Raw genomic sequence first — 21,640 nt, 5'->3', positions numbered from 1 at the left:
AGAAGGCGAATGCAGAGTTGACGAACAAAAACAGGTCTGGCAATTCCGCCTGTACCGGCGATCAATCGACCCCTTCCCCGGCTTTTCTCCATCAACGCGACCGCAACCTCGACGTCAAAATACAGCATACCTTCGTTGCGAAAGACCTTGCCAATCTCAAAGACACGATGAAGACCACCAATAACAAGCCGCTAATGGGATCCAGCAACAGATGATTGAACACCAGACGAGTGGGGGAAAAGTTTGGGAGGAAAAGTTCGGTCCACAAAGTAGCACCGCACCGCTTATAGGTCCACCTACCTTCAGATAGAGTTCAGGGGCGATGCGAAGGTGCAGGTCGGCCTGCAATGCATTGGCGCGGGTGATAAAAGGGCGAGCAATGGCGCCGCCACTTTGGGCGCTTAGAATAGGCGTTTCAACTTCGACAAAGTCGCGAAGTGCAAAAAATTCACGGATGGTGCTCAGCACCTGTGCAAGGGCCACAGTGACGTGAGTTCGAGACTACGAAGGCAAGCATGTCCCAGTTCATGGTCGTTTTGAACGCAAAGGGCGCGAGTGGAATCTAGGAATGCACCTGATTGCGCATCTTCAAAGTCTGGCGCAGGTCATTGTCGACTGTGTTGAGATAAATGTGTCGCTCACGAACTTGCTTTTCCTTTGGCATTTGGCGTAGCAGTGGCATAGCAGGATGGACGTGAGCATCGGAGAAGGACGGTTGCGCACAAGATGATGTGCGGTCAAGGGGCCATGAGATACCTTGTCTTCAATGTGGTCAGGAAGTTGTGCTTGACAAGGGGCAATAACACGAACAAGTTGAGCCTTGAGGGTGGGCTCTCCTGTTTTGGTCTTGCCGGGAGAACCAAACACCTCTGATTGAACCCGTGAGAGAAAAACAAACAAACACAACGTGAGACGATTATCCGTGAAGTGAACCGTGGATTGGTACGGAAAGCTAACCAATGTGGTCGTGTCGATGGAGGAGGCGTTGTTGCGAGACTTCATCGAGATGGCGCTTTGAACACATGACCTAAACATATTGAGGAGGCGTGTCCTCAGATGAGGCGAGGGTGACGGTTCCAAGGGCAGAAGCCGTGAAGTGTGCATCCTGGACGGACCTGGATGCGGCCCGAGTGGTCCTCAAGGTCTGAGAAATACAGATGCTTGCCCATCGCACGAACGGATGTCACACGCCCTAATGCACGGTGTTGCACAGGATGAGAACTGGGTGCAACACAGGAGTGCGAGGCAGGAAAGATGGCCTCACCACAGATGCGCATTTGAGTGTCCTGAGCCGTGGCACCAGGCTCAGTACGAGCCGCAGCTGCAAATGCGTTGGCAACATTGCATGCGAGTGCTTGCTGAAACTCTTCAGGTACGGGGCGCAGGTGGTAGAGCATGGGCTCAAAGGGGATTGCTGCAGCTGCTCCAGCCTCCTCACGCGCACGAGGAGTGATGGTGGTGGTGGTAGTGGTGGTGGTAGCCAGTCGTGCCACGCTGTGCAAATTCAATCGAACCATCCGGTTCAACATACGCTGTGGAGCACCATATCCCCAATTCGGGGCTGCGCTGATCCAGAGACGCACCGCCATCTTCGTCCCAGTCCCAATCCCAGTCGCCGTCTCCGTCTCAGACGCACACACGCTCCAAATGCGTGAAAGACACCACGCGTTGAAAAAGTGAGAGAAGAAATGATGACAAAAAAATTATGTGTTGGATGGCTGATCTCTCTCTCTCTCTCTCTCTCTCTCTCTCTCTCTCTCTCTCTCTCTCTCTCTCTCTCTCTCTCTCGCACTGTGTGTGTGTGTGTGTGTGTGTGTGTGTGTGTGTGTGTGTGTGTGTGTGTGTGTGTGTGTGTGTGTAAAGAGACAAGGGAAGGCTGACTGGGAGGGGAATCGATTCTTGTTCGAACAAAACAGGAACACAGATGTTCGCACAAACACCAGCTAGTTTGGCCCGACTCAACCCGCAAGATGAGCACTCAAGTATCGTGCCTCATGCCGCCCATGAACTGCTCGGGGGCATTGCGTGGGTTGATGATTAAAGACTCATCACCCATGCCTTTCCTGCACTAGCTAGTTTTTTTTGACAATGTAGTGTCTTGGCTGATAGCGCCACCTCTGGAGCGCCCTTAGACCTTGGACACGTTCTGGTGAAGGAGGCGTGGTGGAGCAAGCGAGCGAGGCAGCAGTTGATGAGCTTATTCATAGATTCGGGTTCGATCCTTTGCTTGGTCCTGCCTCTTGCAAAATCAAAAATCTGGTTGCTCAAGCCTTGGGGTCACATGCGCGAGGCACATGAGGGCCACAACCCACAACCCCGGCAGGTAAACATACCTCACGAGCAACCTCTTGCGTGTGTCGCTGCTTATCAAGGAAGGATGCACGAGCGTACCACGCGATGCCGATGACGGTGATAGCGACGCCCACCACGGACAGGAAGGTCACGGGTGTGGCAAAAACTAAGATGCCCAAGATGATGGCTAAGACCTGCCAAGAAAGAGCCGGGTGGCGGGGTCAGTCGGTGATGGGGTCAAGGCAGAAGCTCAGGAAAGCGACAAAGGCGATGAGGCGATGGGGCGTGGGGCGATGAGGAAACAAAAGTTAAACCTGTTTGGCAATGCCACCAATGTTCATGGCCAGGGGAGAGGTCTTCTTGTTTGCGTTGAAGGAAACGACATTGAGCAGAAAGGCACCGCTGCCATTCAGAGCGATCATGAGGTAGGTCTCTGTGGTTCCCGTTTCCAATACGCGATCATAGCACGCCTGCATCTCGCCGTTGGCCAACACCGTGATCAACATCTGGGCCATGGCATAGCCCGACATGTACTGAAGAAGATCAAAGGGGTGAAGCTTGAGATCGCCAACCATAAACTGGTTGGTGACCACGCCTTTGAGAGCTGCCAAGAAGGCACCAAAGGCTGTCAAAATGAGCCCAAAGAGGGTGTAGGAAACCTCACCCTTGAGCGCATAGACGCTAACACCCAAGAACATGACGCCAAGGGACGCAAGGACGTTGTTCGAGTAGGACTTGCTCAGCCAAACAGAGCAGATGATCACCGTGAACATGGGGGTCAGAGCACGCACAATCTGGTGCATGGCCATGGAGACCATGTTGAGTGAGACGGCAGAGACAAGAATGTTCACATTGAAGAGAACGCTAAAAAGGAAGAGCTTGATGTGTGCACTCTGGTCGATCTTGGCTGGCTCGATCACACGAAAGCCATGAACCATGACGGAGGCGCCGATAAATGTGCATGTGTAGTGGAGCAGAACGAGCATGTCTGGATACGGTAGCTGGTACGTGTCCAACAGCGCCTTGTTCAACAGCGTCGTGGCCAAGTTCATGGCAATGTAGAGGCTGAGCCACACGAGACCGCCCGACTCCATGACGGCGGTCTGAATGAGCAAATCACCGACGACAGTTTGAGAAACGTCAAAGTATGCACAAGGCCAGCCAGTCCACGGCCAAGATGCTGAAGATGCTGAGAATGCTTGCTGGCTGGTGTCACTCTGGGCCACCAGTCAGGAGATTCACCGCGGCGTACACCCACCCTCCTCTCACAAACAGCCGGCTCAAACGGTCGTCGCTCTTCCAACCACACGATGAATGTGTGTGTGTGTGTGTGTGTGTGTGTGTGTGTGTGTGTGTGTGTGTGTGTGTGTGTGTGTGGTCATTGGAATGTGACTCAAAAGGCATAAAACGTGTTAAAAGTCAGACTTTTCCGAGAGTGATCCTTTGTGGTTGGAATTGCAGATACTCGCGTTATGGGCACGACGGCTCAGTCATAGGTAATGAAGCTTGGGAAAGGCATGGGCTCCCTCAATCAGGCGGGGGCTGCCTGTAGCTTGCTAAGACTTGTCTTGAGGCGCCGCGAGGTGGTCGCTGGAAGCCCTTTGGTGGCTATTGCCGCCTTGATAAAGTCCTTCACGGCCCGCAACTAAGAACACGAAAAAAGAACGAGGTGTATCACGTGAAGGCGAGGACGTGGCAGGATACGTCACACCAAAGCCCTCTCACCTTGGCCAACGGCCCTTGCTTGATAACTTGTTCGAATATTGGACAGACTTTGCTGACAAAAGCCACATGAAAGGGTGGCAGGCAAGCTTCTGCCAACTACGTGCAAAACCCACAAGCCCGTTGCATCGATGATGACTGGATCCGTGACATGACCCATAATGCCAGGCGATTGGTTCCCCAGTACCTACACGATTGCAAAAGTGTACGAGTGCTTCTGGCTCAATCGCGCCCACTTGGGTTGCCACCGCCTCCAGAACCGGCGACACGTAGCCGCGGCCAACCATTACGATTAGCCGCTCCGCAGTGCGTCGATGCAGTTGTCGCTGAGCAACGCAAGAGCCAGCGAGCGACAAGAAACATGAGGACGTGGCCACAAGCCTGAGGCAAAGTACCTTCAAAGTAACAAAGAAAAAAAAGAAGAAGAACCCCCACACCCTCCGGAACGAGAAAGATGAAAGAGGCATATACAACGGGGTGATGAATCGGCTTTCTGAAAACCTAGGTACCCACGCACCCCAGTCGAGTCATCCGTGGCCGTGCCCACCGTCAACCATCCCACCACGATCTGTAGGCACGATGTGAGCATTTGGGGGTACCGTTCGCCAATCTAGACCCGAACAAGTAAACAGATCAGTGATATCAGGCGGCTGTAAGTTCAGGTCTCGGGCAAGCAGCAAGAGTTGTCAGTCGTGCAATTGGCCAAAGCTGACTTCGTCAATCAATCCAAGCAAGAGCTGCACCAAGCCCGATGAGGACGCTTTTGAGACCAGGCCGCCGTCTGCCGTCGAACTCGCCATCCAGTGTAACAAGCCCTGGGCTACCACTGTGTGTATTTCAGAGCAACCAAGACGACTGAGCAAATGGAAAGGCTTGCTTTTCGATCAAACAGCGTTCGGCGGTTGTAAGGGGGGGGGGGGGGGGACAAAGCACGGCATGGACTGGCGGGCGCAGGCGGTACCAGCGTAGTCGAGCGTTGGTCGTAGTTTCTCGATGGAAGACGGTACAAAAGTGGCACGCTCCAGAATTTCATGGGCCGTCACAATGGCATTGCGGTGTGCCAGGTACTGATCGTCTTGCTCCAAGCTATGACAGGGGTGGGGGGAGAAGGGCAACCGTGATTTTCGGCTGATGGCCAAGACGTGGTGCTACTGCAGGCGCTCGTTGAAGCTTGCAAGAAGCCACTCACTCTGCAGGTGTGACTTCGGCTGGAAAATATGCCGCAATCGCCTTTTCAACGCAGGCAAGACACAAAAGCTGGTTGAGTAAAGGCAGCTGAGGACTGATTTTTGACCACGTCTGGCATTCAAAAATCGGGCATACCAAAAGGGTGGCGTAGTAGACGCGATATTCCGGATTAACAAAGCCTCCACCAAACATGATGTTCAACAAATTGTCTGCCCGGATCCAAGGAGATGAGATGTGCGATTGCTTTTTCATTAAGCCAAGAAAAGGTGTGTAGTCGGACAGCAGCGTGTGCAAAACACACCAAGAAGCAATCCGTTGTGCAGCAAGCCAGCGGGGGGCGTTACTTCGCGCTCGCTATACATGTACATGCGATCAAAGGGGTCCCATATATACACATCGGTGAGTCAGAAAGGCACGGGCGCAACGGGCACCAAAATTGGCCATTGCAGCAAAAGTGAACACGACTCACTCGGTGTAACAACGATAAAGTCGAGCCACGTCCGCCATGGCCAGCGACGAGGACTGGGTTAGGCGCGATAGGATGGAAAGTGATTCCGAGGGGGCATGCAGCTTGGACTGCATGAGCGCATGAATATGCCCCACCGACATGCCACTACCCAAGCAAGGACCAGGAAGCAAGCACGCAACGTCAAAAGCTGCAGCAGCCCACGCGCCCGTCTTTGAACAAACTTTGGAAAAAAGATGCTACGAGCGCACAGAGCGAAGCGTACCGGGCCTGCACTTGTTGTAGAATGATGTCAGCTGTGGACTCGGCAAGGAGGGCATGAACACCCTCACTGGATTCGCTGAGACCACGCAGGAGGCTTTGAACAAAGGCGTAGGATTGGAGGCTAATGCAGGCCAGCTTGGTCAGTAGCTGCTGGCGACGCTTCAACTCCTCAAGATCATGCCTGCAGGTGCGAAAGCGAAACGCAATTTCAGTATTTGTTTTTGTTTTTTGCGTGCGCTTTGTAGCGGCACATTTGCGGGTGACGACCAGCGATTGAATTGGCAAGCCAAAACAAACGTTTGATAGAGGCTGGTCACCAGCTTTTGCACCACATCTGTGAAGAGTTCCAGATCAGCTTCGAGGCGGGGCATGGAAGCAACTTGCTCAAAGTGTCCTGTGGAGCGGAGCGGATATGCCAAAATATGTAACAGCCAGAATCCAGTTCACGCGATGACCGTCAAAGAATGCTAGGCGACCAAATGTGGACGCCTTGTCCCTAAGCTGGTGCGCTGAAGCCGCGTCCTCCGTACCGGCATCAGAGAGGCGACGAAGAGCACGGTTCAGAAAAAAGCTTTCCTCAGCCGAGTCGCAGAGGTGAAGGAGAAGCTGGCGCCACTGTTGCTTTTCAATAAGTGCATCCAATGCCTCCGCCACGAGAGCGATGGAACCCGATTGCTGCCAAATGGTGAGCGTGCGAGACGCAGGCGAGGTCAGGTATTGGAGGCGCATGGATGGAAATCTGTCACCGAGGGTGTCAGAGGGAGAAAAGGTTGGAGAGCGAGTCTCGTTCGTACGCCCAATTCCTCCACGCCTTGATTGAGAGCAGGTACACTGCAGCGTTCTTCAAGCCATTTTGTGGCGCACGATTGCAGGCTGTTGTCGATGCTGTCCGTGTCCATGCCTGTGCCCAGTGTGCCCAGGTTGCCGAGTCAGCCACAAACCAGAAAAGCGGTGGACAAAGGAGCGAGTGGGGCTGCTGGGCTGCGAGATGAGTCAAAAGCAGCTACACACCACTTTCGTGCAACATGTTTTGCAAAAGCTGAATCAGATCAGGATACCCGCGATACGAGTTGACGCCATTTTGGATCAGGTCAGTTGGTGCGCCGCCAAGCTTGGATAATCTAGGTAAGATGCAAAACAGGACCACCGGTCAGGGGCAGCATGGGCAGAAACGTGGTGGTGGCTTGCGCTGCATGGTAGGCCTACTTGGCGATGGCATCAACAAAGCTGGGCTCGAGCACGGCATCAGTCTGCTCGCCAAGCGCCAACAAGTCCTCTTGTGTATCCATCGCGCCGATCGAGCCGACCCTGTCTATGGAATACAATAATAATGATAGCATCATGATGAAAAAAGAAGAAGAATACCAGTCATCGTGGGACCTTTGCCTGAACATCCACAGTCCTGCCAACGCACCTAGGCTCCTCCCTGTTGCACACACAGCCTCGACGCAGTGACTGTCCCCCAACACCCGCCACGCGACCGTTTTTTTTTCTTATTTTTTGCTTTTCAGTTGTGAGACTGGAAAATAACATGACCCCTCCTTCTTTTACATAATCCTTTGCGCCTCTTCTTCTTCTGCTCTCTCTCTCTCTCTCTCTGTGGTAGTTGTGCTTCTCTCTCTCTCTCTCTCTCTCTCTCTCTCTCTCTCTCTCTCTCTTTCTCTCTCTCTCTCTCTCTCTCTCTCTCTCTCTCTCTCTCTCTCTCTCTCTCTCTCTCTCTCTCTCTCTCTCTCTCTCTCTCTCTCATATTTCTTGTTGATGTTGGCGCAACAGCAAACGGCAGCGCGAAGAGTGGGCGGTTGACGAGTGAACCGATCAGAAACAGCGCCAGCGTCAGTGCCAGCTGGTCCTTCTATTTTTCTTTCCTGAACGAAGGTGGCGTTTGAGGCAAAGTCGTGGAGAGGGGCCAGACTGAGGTTTGCTTCGGACGAGGCCACTGACCACCCGGCGTCATGGCGATGCACCCCATTATGATCGCCATCGCGGAGACGCCGCCCATCACACGCTTTTATGCCGGTGCCTGCCTCGTGACCACCGCTGCTATCGTACGTTTTTGTCCTTGTGATAACCGGGCGCGCCCTCCTACACCCCCATGGCCTGCCTCCATGGCCCATTGGCTCGCGCATTAATCGGCTGACACTGAGGTTGGCTGCGGATAGATGCTGGACTTGATATCCCCATATCAGCTATACTATTACCCCGAGGCCGTTTATCGCCAGGGCGAGGTACTGTTGGTCGCCTGGACTCTTGCGCATGTTTCAGCTTTCTCCCTAACCTTTCCCAAGCCATCCTCTCCCTCGTCTGGAAGAGGCTTTCCGCTGTATGGCCCTTCTCATGCTACAACTCAACCCACGGCCCTGTCTGCGTTGGCTTAGGTGTGGCGACTCCTGACCAACTTTACCTTCTTTGGCCCCGTCAGCATCAATTGGATCTTTCACATGTTCTTTCTGACTCGCTATTGTCGGATGTTGGAGGAAAACTCCTTTCGGGGTCGCACAGCTGACATGGCATTCATGATGCTCTTTGGGGCTGCACTTCTCCTGATTTTCGCACCGCTCATTCCCTTTACCGACCAGCTCCTCTTTTTGGGCTCTTCGTTTGTTTCCATGCTTGTCTATATCTGGAGTCGGCGAAACCCTTCCGTTCGCATGGGCCTCTTTGCCCTCCTCTTCTTTCGGTACGCCAACGTCCAGCACCTCTTGGTCCTCGCTCGCGCCTCCTCTTCCTCCTTGCCTTGTGGGCGTCATCCCGATTCAATATGGCCTTCCCTCCCGGAACTAGAGCCCCATACTTGCCCTGGGTTCTCCTGGGTATGGGCGTGCTGCTTGGCAATGACCCGTCAGCTGACCTCCTTGGTAAGGCAGAGTGCCTGCACACACCCTTCAGATTGGTCCTCAAAGCGCCGCCGGCTATCGTGACTCTCGCACTCTTTGCTCTTTTCTAAACCGCACTCTCATGCTTTTGAATCTTGGCACACCTATGCTCCCTCTGCATGTGCACTGCCCAAAATAGGCATGGCCGCCGGTCACATTTACTACTTTCTGGAGGACGTCTATGCCAAGCCGCGGTCGGCAGGCGGACTCGGAGGGCCTCGTATTTTAGCCACGCCAACATTCCTGAAGACACTCATCGAGGGTGGGCAAGATTTGCCCAACCCGCCCGCCGACGTCCCTGCTGCCGGTGCGTCGTTTCACTTCAGGCTTGGGAAGCGCGCACGCACTTGTATGTGCAACGGCTTCTGTGGCTCGTCCTTATCCAATCGCGGCCAAACTTGCTTTTTAGGCGGTTATGATTGGGGCCGACCGCCGATGGCAGACGAGGCTGGCGGGGCCCGTCAAGGCAACTGACATCCATTTTTCGCCAAACAACCCAATTCCATGATAATCGAAATGTTGGCCATGCGGGCAGGGCCACTTTGCTCTGGCTCTGCTTCATATGGCATGCAGCGTTGACGTGACGTTGCAATTCCGTCATTCTTTTCTGAATTTGAATGAACACTCGTCAGAGATCCGCGTCAGTCTGTTCACAAGTTTATGCGGCATGCATCCTACCTAACAAGCAAAGGGTACTAGAGATTGCGTTGGTACATGAGTTTTTTCAAACCTATGCGACTGCCGTGGCGGAAGGCGATCGCCTACCTAGAGATCTTGATCGGTGTCGGGATTAAGCTCGTCATACATTTCTTCATCAGCCAGCTCAGCCAGCTCGTCAGCCGACAGATCCGCTGAGAAGGGAATCTCAATGGCCGAGACTGTCAGCGGCCATGCCCCGGCCAGAATGCCAGCTGTCCAAACGCACACGCACACACACACACAGACAGTGCTCAATGCTTCCATGGGTCACGCGTGTATGTGCATGATCCCATGAGCAACGAGACCAGGCCAAGGCACAGCATACCTTGTACGGCCACTCCTACGGCAACAGCTTGGTCGGGATCGATGCTGGTGTGCGGGGGCTTGCCAAACATTTCTGTCAGAGTAGCTCGCACCTAGATGGATACCATGTTACATGCTGTCAAGTCGACATGCTACAGCTGGGCACTTGCAGAACGGAATTACACACACACACACACACACACACACACACACATACCTTTGGCACGCGCGTGCTCCCACCAACAAGAACCACCTCATGAATGCCTTGCGCAGGAACTCCAGCTTTGCTCAATGCCTAAAAAGAGAGACCGAGCAGCACACCGGGGCCTTAGAAGACGCGAAGAGTGCTCGGGCAAGCTTGAGTTGATATCAAAAAATCAAAAAAAAAATACCTCCAGTACTGGTTGACGCATGCGCTCGAAGATTTCTGCATTGATGGCTTCAAACTCAGAGCGAGTGAGCTATGAACAGCCATCAGTGGTGAGGTGACAAGCGCTATCTGGCCCACCAAGTAGACAACTCCAACAGCATGCCCGCGCACGTACCGAGGCCTCAAATGCGGCGTCTGAGGTACCGGCGTCCAGTGCAACGCGAACATCGCACTGCAATTTATCTGATAAACAAACTTTCAGCTCTTCGGCAGCCACGCGCAAGCGCTAGAAACTTGTGTGAGCTTATTTTGCACACACACACACACACACACACAGGCAGGATGTAGCTGGCATCCGAGAATGTTTCACCCCCTACCTGCTGCAACTCGGGACTGTCCTGCATTGTGCCGTTGTAGCGCGACAGCGCTTGCTGGTGAAGATGCGTGTACACTGCATGCCTATGTCGGTGACCAAACACAGCGTGAGAACCTACCTGGAGGGCTTGGCGGACTAGCCGCTGTTGTTCATGTGTGTTTCAAATCGAGACAAACTCAAACGCGCGTGCGTAAGAAACATTGGTTGCAAAGTGAACTCCCAGGCTCTCACGTCAAGTCTTCGCCGCCGAGCTGCTTATCCCCGGCCAGTGCCCGTGTTGCAAACACCCCTGCGTCGCAGCGGATGTAGTCAAGAAAGGCTCAGATTAAGAGCCAAGGAAAGGCAGATGTCAAGGCCACTCATTCCAGACCACCCTGGCTGAAACTGACCGTTTTCCACCTGCAGGAGAGAAACGTCAAGCGTGCCTCCACCAAAATCAAATACCAAGACGTTGCTCCGGGCACTCTGTGGTCATGCATCAAGAGGATCAAAGCTTGGGGGTGTGAAAGGCGTGCATCATGCAAGGTGCAGGCCCTTGTGCAAGCCGAGGCCGTGCGTCTCAACATCTTGTTGCCGGCACAAACCTGCTCGTGCAGCCCGTAGGCCATAGCAGCAGCGGTGGGCTCTGTCAACAGCCGCAATACTTCCAGGCCGGCGAGCGCAGCGGCATCCTTTGTTGCGTTGCGCTGCGCCTCGGTGAATTCGGCAGGCACAGCCATGACACAGCGGCTGAGGCATCAAGGGAGAGCGCCCGTGCACCATCGGAATGAGAGCTCAGCCTTTGGCACACCTTGAAGTGGCGATCAGGAGAACATACGTGACTTTGGTGGCCAGTAAAGCTTCGGCGCTCTGCTTGAGGCGAGTCAGGATCTGAGCGCCCACTTTTTCTGGTGAGTCGAGGACGTGATGCTGATCGGCGGGAAGTCGAAAACCAAAGGATCCCGATCGATTGAAAATGGTAAAGGGAAAGCGCTCCTTCAATACATGCAGATCAAGACCAAGATGGCGGTGGGCATGAGAAAGAGAGAGAGAGAGAGAGAGAGAGAGAGAGAGAGAGAGAGAGAGAGAGAGAGAGAGAGAGAGAGAGAGAGAGAGAGAGAGAGAGAGAGAGAGAGAGAGAGAGAGAGAGAGAGAGAGAGAGAGAGAGAGCAAGCTCGGGCACGGGCAATGTCAAGGTTGGAATGAACGTCGGTGCTGCCTGATTGGGGGTGCGCTGTCATGACGAACCTCATTGGCATGTTCGACGGAGAATGAACGGCCAATGAAGCGTTTGGCTTCGTACACTGTGTTGGCGGGGTTCAGCGTGGCCTGCGCTTTGGCCTCGCTACCAACAAGCACGGTACCGTTTTTCGCTTCAATGGCTGCCACCGAGGGGATGGTAAGGCGTTTCGAGACAGAGTCTGGCACGACCTCCACCTTTTCATCGGGCGCAGCACGAGCATGAGACTGGATCAGAGGAACAGGCATCGCGCTTTGCAGCATTGGGCACGTAGCATGCATGTTCGCACCTCGCCCGAGCCGGCATGATAGAGGGCGATACAGGAATAGGTTGTACCCAAGTCAATGCCGGCGATCTTGGGTTTGGGCGGCGGCAAATGGGTGGCCACGAGGTAGCTGATCACGACCACCGCAGCCCCCACGATGGGCAAGATGTGAGTCAAACTCATCTCGACAACACCACCACCTCCCCCCCCCCACACACACACGTCACCTTGTCAAAAAGTGCCAACGTGTCCCCACACCCACCCCACCCCACATTCAAGCATCCAACTCCCTCCTGCCCCAAATCGTCCAACAATGACACGCTGGCAACTGGATCCACGTCTCTCGCCTTGGAGGTGCACGCGCACGTTCCCTCTCTCTCTCGCTCTCTCTCTCTTGTAAACTTTCTCACACAACGAAACGAACGAAACGAACATGATGCTGTGCTGACAATTCATCTGTTCATCCATCAAGTCACTGTTATGGACGGGTGGACGGGGGACGGGTGTAACGGTGTAACGGTGGAACGGTGGAACGGTGGAACGGTGGGCTGTGTGTTGGAAGAGATAGTCGCTGGTTTAGCTCGAGGAGAAAGGACCCGAGTGGTTGTTCTGTTGGGCTACGCTTGCTCAAGATGGTGATCCGCATTTGGATTTTTGTATGGTCATGNGGTCTGCACCACGACCCCTGCGCACAAATTGACAGGGATAGGCAAGGACTCAAATGGAGAGAGCGAAAGCACGCCAGAGGAAGCGGATACATAAAGTATGGGAGGGAGAGAGGGAGCAGAAAACAACAACAACAACAACAACAACAACAACAAGAGCATGTTGTCGAAACCCGGGTCTTGGCAAGCACAACATCCCTGGTGCCGTGTCCCGTTGGTTTGGCAAATCCCCAGAGAAGCAGGCACATCCCAATGTCGCAGAGCCAACAACGCTGGCCGCGCGGTTCCTCTCAAACGCGGAACGTTGTTCACTCGTGCATTAAGGCTCTAATTGCGCTTGGCCCGCTTGGCTCGCTGAGGGCGACCATCATCCTCCTCCTCAGCCTCTTTCTTTTCCTCTTCCGGCTTGGCCTCGGCCTCCTGCTCCGTCTCCGTCTCCTTCTCGGCCTTGGTCTCAGCATCCTTGGCGTCTTCACTTTCAGCTTCGTCGGCTACCTTTTCACTGCTCTCTTGGGCCTCGGGGTGGCTGTCAGCCGCAGTGCGCTTACCACTCGTCTTGGTCTCCACCTTCTTGGTTTCTGTCTCTGTCTCGGCCTTACTGTCCTCTGCTTTGGCGTCCACGGAAGCAGTGGCTTGCTTGGAGGCGTCACCCCCAAACTTGAACCCAGAGCTGGCCGCCGGCATGCCACCAAACTTGAAGCCGCCCACCGTGGCCGGGCTTTGCTTGGCGGCATCTCCCCCAAACTTGAAGCCAGAGCTGGCCGCCGGTTTGTTGGTCAATGCACGCGCCGCTGCATCACCGCCAAACGTAAAGCCGGTCTTTGTGTCTACAAGGAAGTAAAACAGACCATGCAGGCGCGCCAGCCACGATGAGAACACGGTGCTCTTACCAGAGCGCAAGCCTTCTCGAAACCGAGGCGTGCTTTGCATTCACGTACCAGCAGCAGGAGCAGTGGTGGCCGCGGCCGTGGCGCCACCCTTGGACGCACCACACGCCGCACATTTGTCATCACCCTTTTTGTTCTCACAGAGACAAGTATCACAGTGCCACACCGAAGCCGCCTGAGCCCAGATGCCGGTTGGCGCCACCTGGGCTGCGGCCGCTGGGGCCTGCGTGCTGGGTGTGGCTGCCGCGGTTGTGGCAGCAGCTGGGGCTGCTGTCTTGGCACCCGCTTTGGCCTCACCACAGGCAGCACACTTGTCATCGGAGTTTTGGTTTTCGCACAAGCATGTCTGGCAATGCCACACGGTCTTGGCCTGGTTCCAGATGGACATCTTGTTCAGTCGGTGATGGTTGCCTGCCCCTCTCGCTCGAAAAAAAAAAAAAAATTAAAAATTTGAACGATTTTTTTCGCAGCACAAATGTGTGTTGAACAGCTGTTTAGAATAAATTTTAAGAGTGTAGTTCTGATCACACTTACTTGGGTTACATTTGCACAAGCTTTCAGAGGTGGGTGGCCGGATGTCGCAATCGCAGAAATGGCAGCGAGTGGTGTGTTGCGAGCAGACCGTTGAGCTTGCTGCCGGGGCTTGGGACACGGGGTCTGGGACGTGACAGCAGGATCCAGATGGATCGGGTCTTGGTGACACGGTTGTACTTTTGATCAAGGCGGGTAGCCAGGACCGCGCCGCCGATCGGTGGCCAAACACAAAAATAAACAGGCGTGAGCCATGTCGGTGCGGCGCATGGGCAACCGCGCTGAAGAAGGGATGTTGTTTGAGGTTTGCGTCGGCGCGCTCAGGTTGTCATTTTCTTCCTGCATCTACGCGCATCACAGGAGCAGACTCGTCAGACTCTCCACACCCAGTCCTGCTCACCTGCCACGATGGCCCTGACAACCAAGGCCGCCATGGTTCCAGCCAATGACAACAAGGCCACGGGATCATTTGTCTTTGTCGCCAATTATGTTCGTCCTCCTTCTGCCTTCGCTCGGGCACACCCGCCAGGATCTTGAGCTCAATGTGGTCTGCGATCTCACTCCTTGCTGTGTCGCACCCCTGCTTCCCATCTGTCGGGTAGAGCACGTTTGACAACCTAGCACATGTACCCAAGGGCACACCCGCCAAGCATTCCCTCTACGTCTACCGCCTCTGCCCGCGTACCGGCCAGCTCACGCTTCTGACAGTTGACAATAGCTTTGATAACCCTGGCTTTCTCCGTTACCATCCTCAAGTGAGTGCCATCCCCAAGTTTTCCGAGCCATCTATGTTCACCCCTCATGCAGTTTGCATCCACACGTGAAACCGGGTATCCCGTTTGCCGCTTGCGTGGCTCTCTCTCTCTCTCTCACTCTCACTCTCTCTCTCTCTCTCATTGTCACCGCCATCCTCGTCGTCGTCGTCGTCTTCTTCTTCTTCTTTTCTTCTTCTTCTTCCTTTTCTTCTTCTGCTTCTCTCTTCCTCTCTGCTTCTGCTTCTCTCTTCCTCTCTGCTTCTGCCAGAAAAATATTCTTTACCTCTGCACCGAGGACATTCTCAAGGAGAACACAATTGGAGCTTACAGCGTCAACCCAGAGACGGGCGCCCTTGCAGAAATTGATCACTGGTCCGCTCACGGCCGCAGCACTTGCTACCTCACGATCGATAAACCTCAGCGACATATGCTTGCCGTCAACTATTGGGATAGCACTGTCGCCGCCTTTCCCATCGACAGCTCCACGGGCAAACTTCGCGATGCCTCGCATATTCATGAGCCGGAGAAGAAGGTGGTCGCCATGTCCCGGCTTGACCACCTACACAACCGCCAGTTGGAGCCGCATGCGCATGCCATCGTTCTGGACCCTTACGAGGGTCATCTCGCGTTTGTACCCGATCTGGGCCTCGACGTCATCAAAATTTTCACGTATGACAATGCCACAGGCTGCCTAAAAACCGCACAGACGGCTGCTCCGGGTCCAGCCGGCTCGACCCATGGTCCACGCTATGTGCACTTTCACCCAGAGCTCAACATCATGTATGTCGTCAATGAGCTCAGCTCTACCGTCTCCGTCTTTGATTACGATCGTGAAGCGGCAGCGCAGCTGGCTGCCAACCCCTCGGCGGACGTGACGATTCTCACGTTTAAGCAGTCCATTCCCACGGTGCCCGAGGCTTTTCCGCGTTCCCTCAACACGTGTGGCCGTATCTGCCTCGACCCATCCGGCCAGTACGTTGTAGTCTCCAATCGAGGCCACAACTCCATCGCGACCTTCAAGGCCGATGCCTCTACCGGCATGCTCAAGCAGCCTGAATTCTTTCACACGCGAGGCCGCACACCCCGCCACTTTCAGTTTGATGCCACCGGTCACTGGCTCGTGGTAGCCAACCAAGACACGGACACCATTACCGTCTTTCGCTTTAACCGAGAAGAGGGTGTTCTCGAGTTTACCGGCCACACCTACGATGTCCCATCGCCCAATTTTGTGTGTGTGCACGCCCCTCATTGAAGGAGTCCGGACTGCTCCGGCCGGCGCGTTGCCGGTTCGCTTGTTTGCCTTTTCCAAGTTCCCTCTTCTTTTAATACTTCCCCTGTTTTCTCTTTTCACAACTTGTGCTTATCTTGTGCATGGTTCTGTTCAGTGGTGTTAAGTGGCCCCAATCAAATGGACTCGTCCCGTTCTTGATAAAAAAAGAAAAAAAGGTGAACTTGTGCCTCATGCAATTGATATGGCTCTCAAGATTGCGAGCCCAATGAGTGACAACATCAGTCGTTTCCACCAAGAATTGCCTCGCTGACTTTTGCTTTCAAGTTTTAAAACAAGCCGTTTAGAATGTCAACGAGTGCCTGACTAGGCCGCACCACACTTTGATCCTCCTGCCGCACGGCGGCGCTCCTCAACCCGACTTGACCTCGCGCTCAATGCTAATTTTCCAAAAACAACGTGCCAACACATCCTGATTGAGAGAAACAGCAAAGAACGATCCCTGTGCCTGCCCACGTGACCCCACCCCCGACCATGATGGAGCAAAACGTACAGCTGCTTGTCCAGACGGTGGCGATTCTTTTGAGCCATCTGGTTGATGATGGAGACGGCAAAGTAACCGATCATGCCAATAACAATGGGGCCCATGATGTACGCTAGCAACGGCAGCTATATGTACACGCCACCGTGTCAGCGAGCATCAAGTCAGACTTGGGACCCAGCAACTAAAAGAGGAGTTGGATTGAGTCGAATATGCGCACATACCCCTTCGTCCTTGTTGGCCCCTGAGTCACCATCGCCCACAAAGCGGGCCTGGGTGGAGCGCTGAATGTCGCGAATGACATCATGCAACCAGACGCCTATGCCAGCATACCAACAGACGCCACGACACGCACATGCTGTAAGCCGACCCACGGCACTTCAACGTGCTTCAATCGATCAAGTAGCACATACCAGCCATGGGCAACTGCTTGATGTGGCCCAGCAAGGCCTCAAAGACGGGTTTGGACATGAAAAAAACCAGCATGGCCATTTGAATGTGCAGCTTGAAGATGGCTTTGCCCAAAAATGTGGCACCAAAAAAGATGTGAAATGGAATCTAGAAGCAATCAAAACGCCGCGTTGATGAAAAGCATGGGTTATGGGTTATGAAGTGATTGCTTGACATCAGGACACAAGAGAAATATTGGAACACGAGCCCAAAGGAGCATGGCTGGCTGGCTGGCGTGGTGCTCACACGCACCATAAAGTGGCCGCAGGTAATACCCGCCAGGTCAAAGAGTGGGTTGGGAATGGCGGCACAGAAGAAGATACCCCAAAAGCCAGCGCGTTGGACAATATCATGCATGAAGCGCTTGGCGCGTGCCAGCAGCGTGTGGCTGTCATCGTGCAAAGATTCGTGAAACTCCTCCAAGTCCTCATCGTCGGGATCCTCCTCACTCAAGCGCGCGGCGCGAGCGACAAAGTAGGGGGGAAGCTCGCCAATGGCAGCGCCGCAGCCCCAGAAAAAGGCCGGAAACTCAACCTAAGTCGGCCAGGCGAAGAATTGGGTGATTACAAACAACAACAACGACGCCGACTGGAACGGAAGCTAAATCACCACGCTTCACAACACACACACAAAACGTGGAACGTAATAAAAAGCAACGTACATTTTGCATAACACGCCATACGGTCATGGGCGGAAAGCCCTCCTCGGGCGGTTCAAGGCACAGCACGTTGGCCCAACTAAAGTTGATTCATTGGTTTGTTTGTTGTTGTTCGCATTCAAGAACCGAGGGTAATGGATGAGCGCGCGACGTGGCCACGGGATTGTCTACCCTGCTGCGGTGTTTGCTGCACACGAAACAGTCGTTGGCCTTACGTGCTTCGCTGGGTTGAGCGCAACTCGGAAGCAAACTCGGTTGAGTTGCAGGTGTAGGCGTGCATGGTGTACTGGGCCATGTATGGACCCTATTGAAGAGCGCGCGCCCGAGCCACCCCACGGGAGGGTGTATAGCAATGAGCATACGATACGTGCCCCAAGACGGACACGGGCGCTGGCAAGCGTCTCCTTCATGCTTGCCACACAACCCATGTCCACAAACTACGGCTGCAGCCCAACAATACCAGGTAAAGGATGAAGGTGTGAAGCCCTGTGCCCAGGCCCACAGAGGAAAGGATGCCCAGAAAGCACCAGAACATGGCCTCATAGACCTTGTCAATGGCGTAGAGTGCCGTCTAAGGCCGGGGTGGCAGCGCAGGATACAACCAAGCCGATACGAGCTCGTCATGAGACAATTTGTTATCAAAAGCAGAGGGCCAAGCGACAAGCCTGTGCATCCTGTGCAATGCTGCGGGCTGGAGCGCTGCGCATGCAACAATTGTCTTGCCTGCCTGCCTGACTGTCTGCCTGCCGTTGAACAGTCCCTTACAGCAAACAAGAGCAAACAAGAGCAGGACGCACCCCGTTGGTAGTAGTTGATACAAAATAGTACAGGCCAATCACGGCCAGAGTGGCCGGGACGGAGACTTGCCAGCGCTCCTTGGCCCTGAAAGTAAAAGCATAACGCACGTCGTGAGCCGCTATCGTGGGCAAGGCGTGGCCCGAAAACTTGTGCAGGAGAAAATCAGACGTACGATTGCAAGGCTTCACCCAAAAGGACCAAGGTTTCACGGGTTGAGTAGTAGATGGTTTGCAAGGGTCTGCGAAACATGGTGATGGCCTTTCGCTGCTCGCGGTAGCGTTGACGAATGGCCTTGACCTTGTCCGACACGGCTGTGCGGTGAAAAACGGAGTCGAAACGCGTCGATGGCAGGTCAAATGAGGCAGAGAAAATGTGCGGTGAAGTGCAGTGAGCGGGGTAGCTGGCAGTCTCACCGTGCTTAGCCATAGCATCGGGACTGGCAGCACTGGTGCCGGGCTGCACCTCAGCACTTAAGGTGCGCCGGTGCGCACCTGCGATGCAAGCAAATCGCGCGACACGGACACAAGCATGCCGGTGAGAAGAACTAACAAAGACAGCAGTGACTGGGGCCTTGGATGGCCAGTGTGATCCTCACAACATGCAGCATACAAGCACCAGCCAGATGACCCACTTTGACCGGCCATTGCAGCCATGATAGGGTTGACTGGCGCCAAAGCCGGGCGCCTCAAGCCGGTGCGGAAGCGTGTGCGTCTTGAGTTGAAGCTGGAGCAATCTTCCTGTTGTTCATTCATCAGCCAAGCCGACGCAAATCAAAGAAGCGTCAAAAGAGCAAAAAAAAAAAAAAAAAGGCACAACAACCCCCGGCAGTCCTTCCATATCCATCCCCCGTCACAGCGCTACCCCATTCCGATCAACACACCTTGAGCCAGTCGCGGTATACTCAGCCTTTGTGCCGCCGCGACACCAGTGCCAAACCCGTCAGAACTGGGAGCAGAACAGGGTCAAATGCTATTTCTCTCTCCCTCTTGCGCTCTCGTTCCCTCGCTCTGTTGTGCAAATGCAGTTCCCACTGTCTCAAGAAGAAGGAGGCTTTCTGTCGCGTTTGCCGCCAAAACATGGCTCGGCAGTAACCGACAAAGTCACTACATTATGTTGAACAAAGTCACAATGGTAAAGCCATATCGTTATGGTATTTTCTTCGTAAACCCTCTATTTAGCTTCAATAACTTTTGCTTGGTTGTCAACACTGACTTTTTGTGTCGTGGCACATCCAGTCTCTCAGTCTCCCATGGGTTTGGGGTGATTCCAAATTTGTCTGACATAACCGGTCTGACTCCAGACTGCTTGCAAAGTCTACATTCTGTATTAATTAAAACATGTTTTTCCAGTTATACCCATACCATTTTGAAAATTCCGGTTCTCAAACCAGTTTTCGCTTTTTTGGGCTGGGCATCTTTTGTTCTCAAAGCCCCTCGTGTATCTCAACGGCTTTTCTCCTTCTCTCTCTCTTGGCGTCCCAGTGGCATTTGCATTCAAAACCTTGAACAGGCAGGTTGCGCTTTGGGCACAAATGGCACCGGGACTTGGGACGACTGATGGCGGCGGTGCATGCCGAGGCTTCCCCTTGCTGCTTCACCCTTTTAAATGCTGCGCTGCTGAAGGCAACCATGGGGTGTCACTCTTCAAGCTGTTTGCCTTGTCGTTTTTTTATCTCTTTTTGAAATTTTCGAACAAAATTTTCTTCTCTCTTTTTTCTTTTTTTTTTTTTTTTTTTTTTTGACTTTACTGACCAATAACGTGTGGTGGCATCTACAGGTTGAGATTTGGCTAACGCTGCAACATGGAGGCTCCTCGTTTCAAGGTTTGTTCACGAGGCGTTGTCTCGTGCACTCTGTTGGTGTCATTGCAGATGGTGATGCTCGTTTTGCTCTGCTGAACCTCACATTACCTTGCCTTTGCGCGGATTGGCAGCTCGTTCTTGTCGGTGACGGTGGTACCGGCAAGACCACCTTTGTGAAGCGCCATCTTACTGGCGAGTTTGAGAAGAAATACGTCGGTACGTTTTTCCTCGGTTTCTTTGCACACCCTCAGAAGGAAAGCTCCATCCTCGAGCCCAACGCGGACTCACCACACTCGTGTCCTTGCTCCGCGTATGTTCTTGTTGAATCTAGCCACGCTCGGTGCGGACGTGCATCCCCTGAGCTTCCAGACCAACTGTGGCCCCATCATCTTTGACGTCTGGGACACGGCTGGCCAGGAGAAGTTTGGTGGCCTCGTAAGTTGCTTTTGACCAACCAAAATTTTGACGCGTTGCTTCGCATGCCTCTCACCGCCTTTGGTGCGCCCGTGCACCTGTGCCTTGTCTACAGCGCGATGGTTACTACATTCATGGCAAGTGCGCCATCATCATGTTTGACGTCACGGCCCGTGTGACGTACAAGAACGTGCCCAACTGGCATCGTGACCTGGTTCGCGTGTGTGAGAACATTCCCATGGTTCTCTGCGGCAACAAGGTTGACATGAAGGACCGCAAGGTCAAGGCCAAGCAGATTACCTTTCATCGCAAGAAAATGCTTCAGTACTACGACATTTCCGCCAAGTCCAACTTCAACTTTGAGAAGCCCTTCCTCTGGCTGGCCCGCCGTCTTTCAGGCCAGCCCAACCTTGAGTTTGTTGCTGCCCCGGCCCTTCGTCCCGCTGAGGTCGAGATTGACCACGCTGCTATGCAGCGCGCTGAGGAGGAGATGCGTATGGCCCAGCAGGCTGAGCTTCCTGATGACGATGATGATGACTTGTAAACGGCCCAGCGCCACGCGCTCCTTGCCGCTTCTCTCTATCTCGCTGTCTTGCTCGTTTCCTCTCTTCTACCCTATTCTTTTCCCTCGCTTGCTTGGCTTTTAGTACGCCGTTCCTACTTTCCCATCCCCCCATGTTGTTTTGTTCCCAGCGGCCGATTGGCTCGTGTTTGTGGGTATTCCAGTCGGCTCATGTGCACGCGGAAAGAAGAAAATTGTCAAAAATTTTGGGATATCTGCCCCGTCACGCGCTGCGCACATGTACCCATGCGGGTTCCCTTTTGCGCCATGTCTATCCCCACGACATCTTGGAGCGCACACATCACATCACACA

At 53.9% G+C, this 21,640-nt stretch overlaps 8 protein-coding genes across 8 annotated transcripts in view; 3 read left to right on the top strand and 5 right to left on the bottom strand.

Annotated features, from left to right (window-relative positions):
* Positions 1 to 1,616, bottom strand: part of MONBRDRAFT_34359 (uncharacterized protein) — a gene marked incomplete at its 3' end in the record, with an annotated part of 2,546 nt that extends 930 nt beyond the window's left edge. The window contains exons 1-7 of the mRNA XM_001749849.1: positions 1,265 to 1,616; positions 1,116 to 1,192; positions 958 to 1,027; positions 757 to 869; positions 575 to 655; positions 301 to 468; positions 131 to 191 (exon numbers count right to left, since the gene is read on the bottom strand). Of these exons, the coding sequence (XP_001749901.1) occupies positions 131 to 191; positions 301 to 468; positions 575 to 655; positions 757 to 869; positions 958 to 1,027; positions 1,116 to 1,192; positions 1,265 to 1,589 (895 nt within the window). The 5' untranslated portion in view covers positions 1,590 to 1,616. The remainder of the gene's footprint in view (positions 1 to 130; positions 192 to 300; positions 469 to 574; positions 656 to 756; positions 870 to 957; positions 1,028 to 1,115; positions 1,193 to 1,264) is intronic.
* A 984-nt stretch (positions 1,617 to 2,600) lies between these two features.
* On the bottom strand, positions 2,601 to 6,661 carry MONBRDRAFT_29453 (uncharacterized protein; the record flags this gene model as incomplete). Its single annotated transcript, XM_001749848.1, has 13 exons — positions 2,601 to 3,395; positions 4,018 to 4,113; positions 4,251 to 4,340; positions 4,532 to 4,624; positions 4,728 to 4,840; positions 4,976 to 5,100; positions 5,204 to 5,313; positions 5,338 to 5,411; positions 5,504 to 5,556; positions 5,672 to 5,815; positions 5,934 to 6,113; positions 6,230 to 6,326; positions 6,463 to 6,661. 13 exons carry the CDS (start codon positions 6,659 to 6,661, stop codon positions 2,601 to 2,603), a joined length of 2,169 nt encoding a protein of 722 aa, XP_001749900.1.
* A 259-nt stretch (positions 6,662 to 6,920) lies between these two features.
* Positions 6,921 to 9,279, top strand: MONBRDRAFT_29452 (uncharacterized protein; the record flags this gene model as incomplete). The annotated part of the gene is made up of 8 exons (XM_001749900.1): positions 6,921 to 7,022; positions 7,133 to 7,331; positions 7,539 to 7,723; positions 8,092 to 8,157; positions 8,308 to 8,609; positions 8,714 to 8,787; positions 8,945 to 9,112; positions 9,215 to 9,279. The coding sequence occupies 8 exons, from the start codon at positions 6,921 to 6,923 to the stop codon at positions 9,277 to 9,279; spliced, it is 1,161 nt and encodes a 386-aa protein (XP_001749952.1).
* Positions 9,280 to 9,403: 124 nt separating this feature from the next.
* On the bottom strand, positions 9,404 to 12,403 carry MONBRDRAFT_38951 (uncharacterized protein). The gene is made up of 11 exons (XM_001749847.1): positions 12,062 to 12,403; positions 11,781 to 11,969; positions 11,344 to 11,528; positions 11,138 to 11,282; positions 10,555 to 10,608; positions 10,353 to 10,463; positions 10,200 to 10,268; positions 10,025 to 10,102; positions 9,830 to 9,920; positions 9,571 to 9,716; positions 9,404 to 9,500 (listed from the first exon to the last, which is right to left on the bottom strand). Exons 1-10 carry the CDS (start codon positions 12,218 to 12,220, stop codon positions 9,571 to 9,573), a joined length of 1,227 nt encoding a protein of 408 aa, XP_001749899.1. The 5' UTR covers positions 12,221 to 12,403; the 3' UTR covers positions 9,404 to 9,500.
* Positions 12,404 to 13,029: 626 nt separating this feature from the next.
* MONBRDRAFT_12072 (uncharacterized protein) lies at positions 13,030 to 13,977 on the bottom strand (the record flags this gene model as incomplete). Its single annotated transcript, XM_001749846.1, has 2 exons — positions 13,030 to 13,529; positions 13,641 to 13,977. 2 exons carry the CDS (start codon positions 13,975 to 13,977, stop codon positions 13,030 to 13,032), a joined length of 837 nt encoding a protein of 278 aa, XP_001749898.1.
* A 551-nt stretch (positions 13,978 to 14,528) lies between these two features.
* Positions 14,529 to 16,127, top strand: MONBRDRAFT_29450 (uncharacterized protein; the record flags this gene model as incomplete). The annotated part of the gene is made up of 3 exons (XM_001749899.1): positions 14,529 to 14,609; positions 14,723 to 14,875; positions 15,144 to 16,127. The coding sequence occupies 3 exons, from the start codon at positions 14,529 to 14,531 to the stop codon at positions 16,125 to 16,127; spliced, it is 1,218 nt and encodes a 405-aa protein (XP_001749951.1).
* Positions 16,128 to 16,322: 195 nt separating this feature from the next.
* Positions 16,323 to 19,547, bottom strand: MONBRDRAFT_34356 (uncharacterized protein). The gene is made up of 14 exons (XM_001749845.1): positions 19,431 to 19,547; positions 19,182 to 19,287; positions 18,964 to 19,041; positions 18,723 to 18,861; positions 18,550 to 18,634; positions 18,213 to 18,323; positions 18,136 to 18,189; positions 17,968 to 18,056; positions 17,756 to 17,831; positions 17,347 to 17,628; positions 17,058 to 17,202; positions 16,869 to 16,963; positions 16,657 to 16,772; positions 16,323 to 16,543 (listed from the first exon to the last, which is right to left on the bottom strand). Exons 2-14 carry the CDS (start codon positions 19,201 to 19,203, stop codon positions 16,516 to 16,518), a joined length of 1,320 nt encoding a protein of 439 aa, XP_001749897.1. The 5' UTR covers positions 19,204 to 19,287; positions 19,431 to 19,547; the 3' UTR covers positions 16,323 to 16,515.
* A 408-nt stretch (positions 19,548 to 19,955) lies between these two features.
* MONBRDRAFT_38949 (uncharacterized protein) lies at positions 19,956 to 21,540 on the top strand. The gene is made up of 5 exons (XM_001749898.1): positions 19,956 to 20,059; positions 20,327 to 20,372; positions 20,483 to 20,567; positions 20,683 to 20,786; positions 20,881 to 21,540. The coding sequence occupies exons 2-5, from the start codon at positions 20,352 to 20,354 to the stop codon at positions 21,307 to 21,309; spliced, it is 639 nt and encodes a 212-aa protein (XP_001749950.1). The 5' UTR covers positions 19,956 to 20,059; positions 20,327 to 20,351; the 3' UTR covers positions 21,310 to 21,540.
* Positions 21,541 to 21,640: the final 100 nt, after the last annotated feature.

The sequence above is a fragment of the Monosiga brevicollis genome, genomic scaffold (genome assembly GCF_000002865.3).
Source record: "Monosiga brevicollis MX1 MONBRscaffold_34 genomic scaffold, whole genome shotgun sequence".
Lineage (NCBI taxonomy): Eukaryota > Choanoflagellata > Craspedida > Salpingoecidae > Monosiga > Monosiga brevicollis.
The sequence above is the reverse complement of the archived record's forward strand: the minus strand, read 5'-3'. Positions and strand labels throughout refer to the sequence as shown.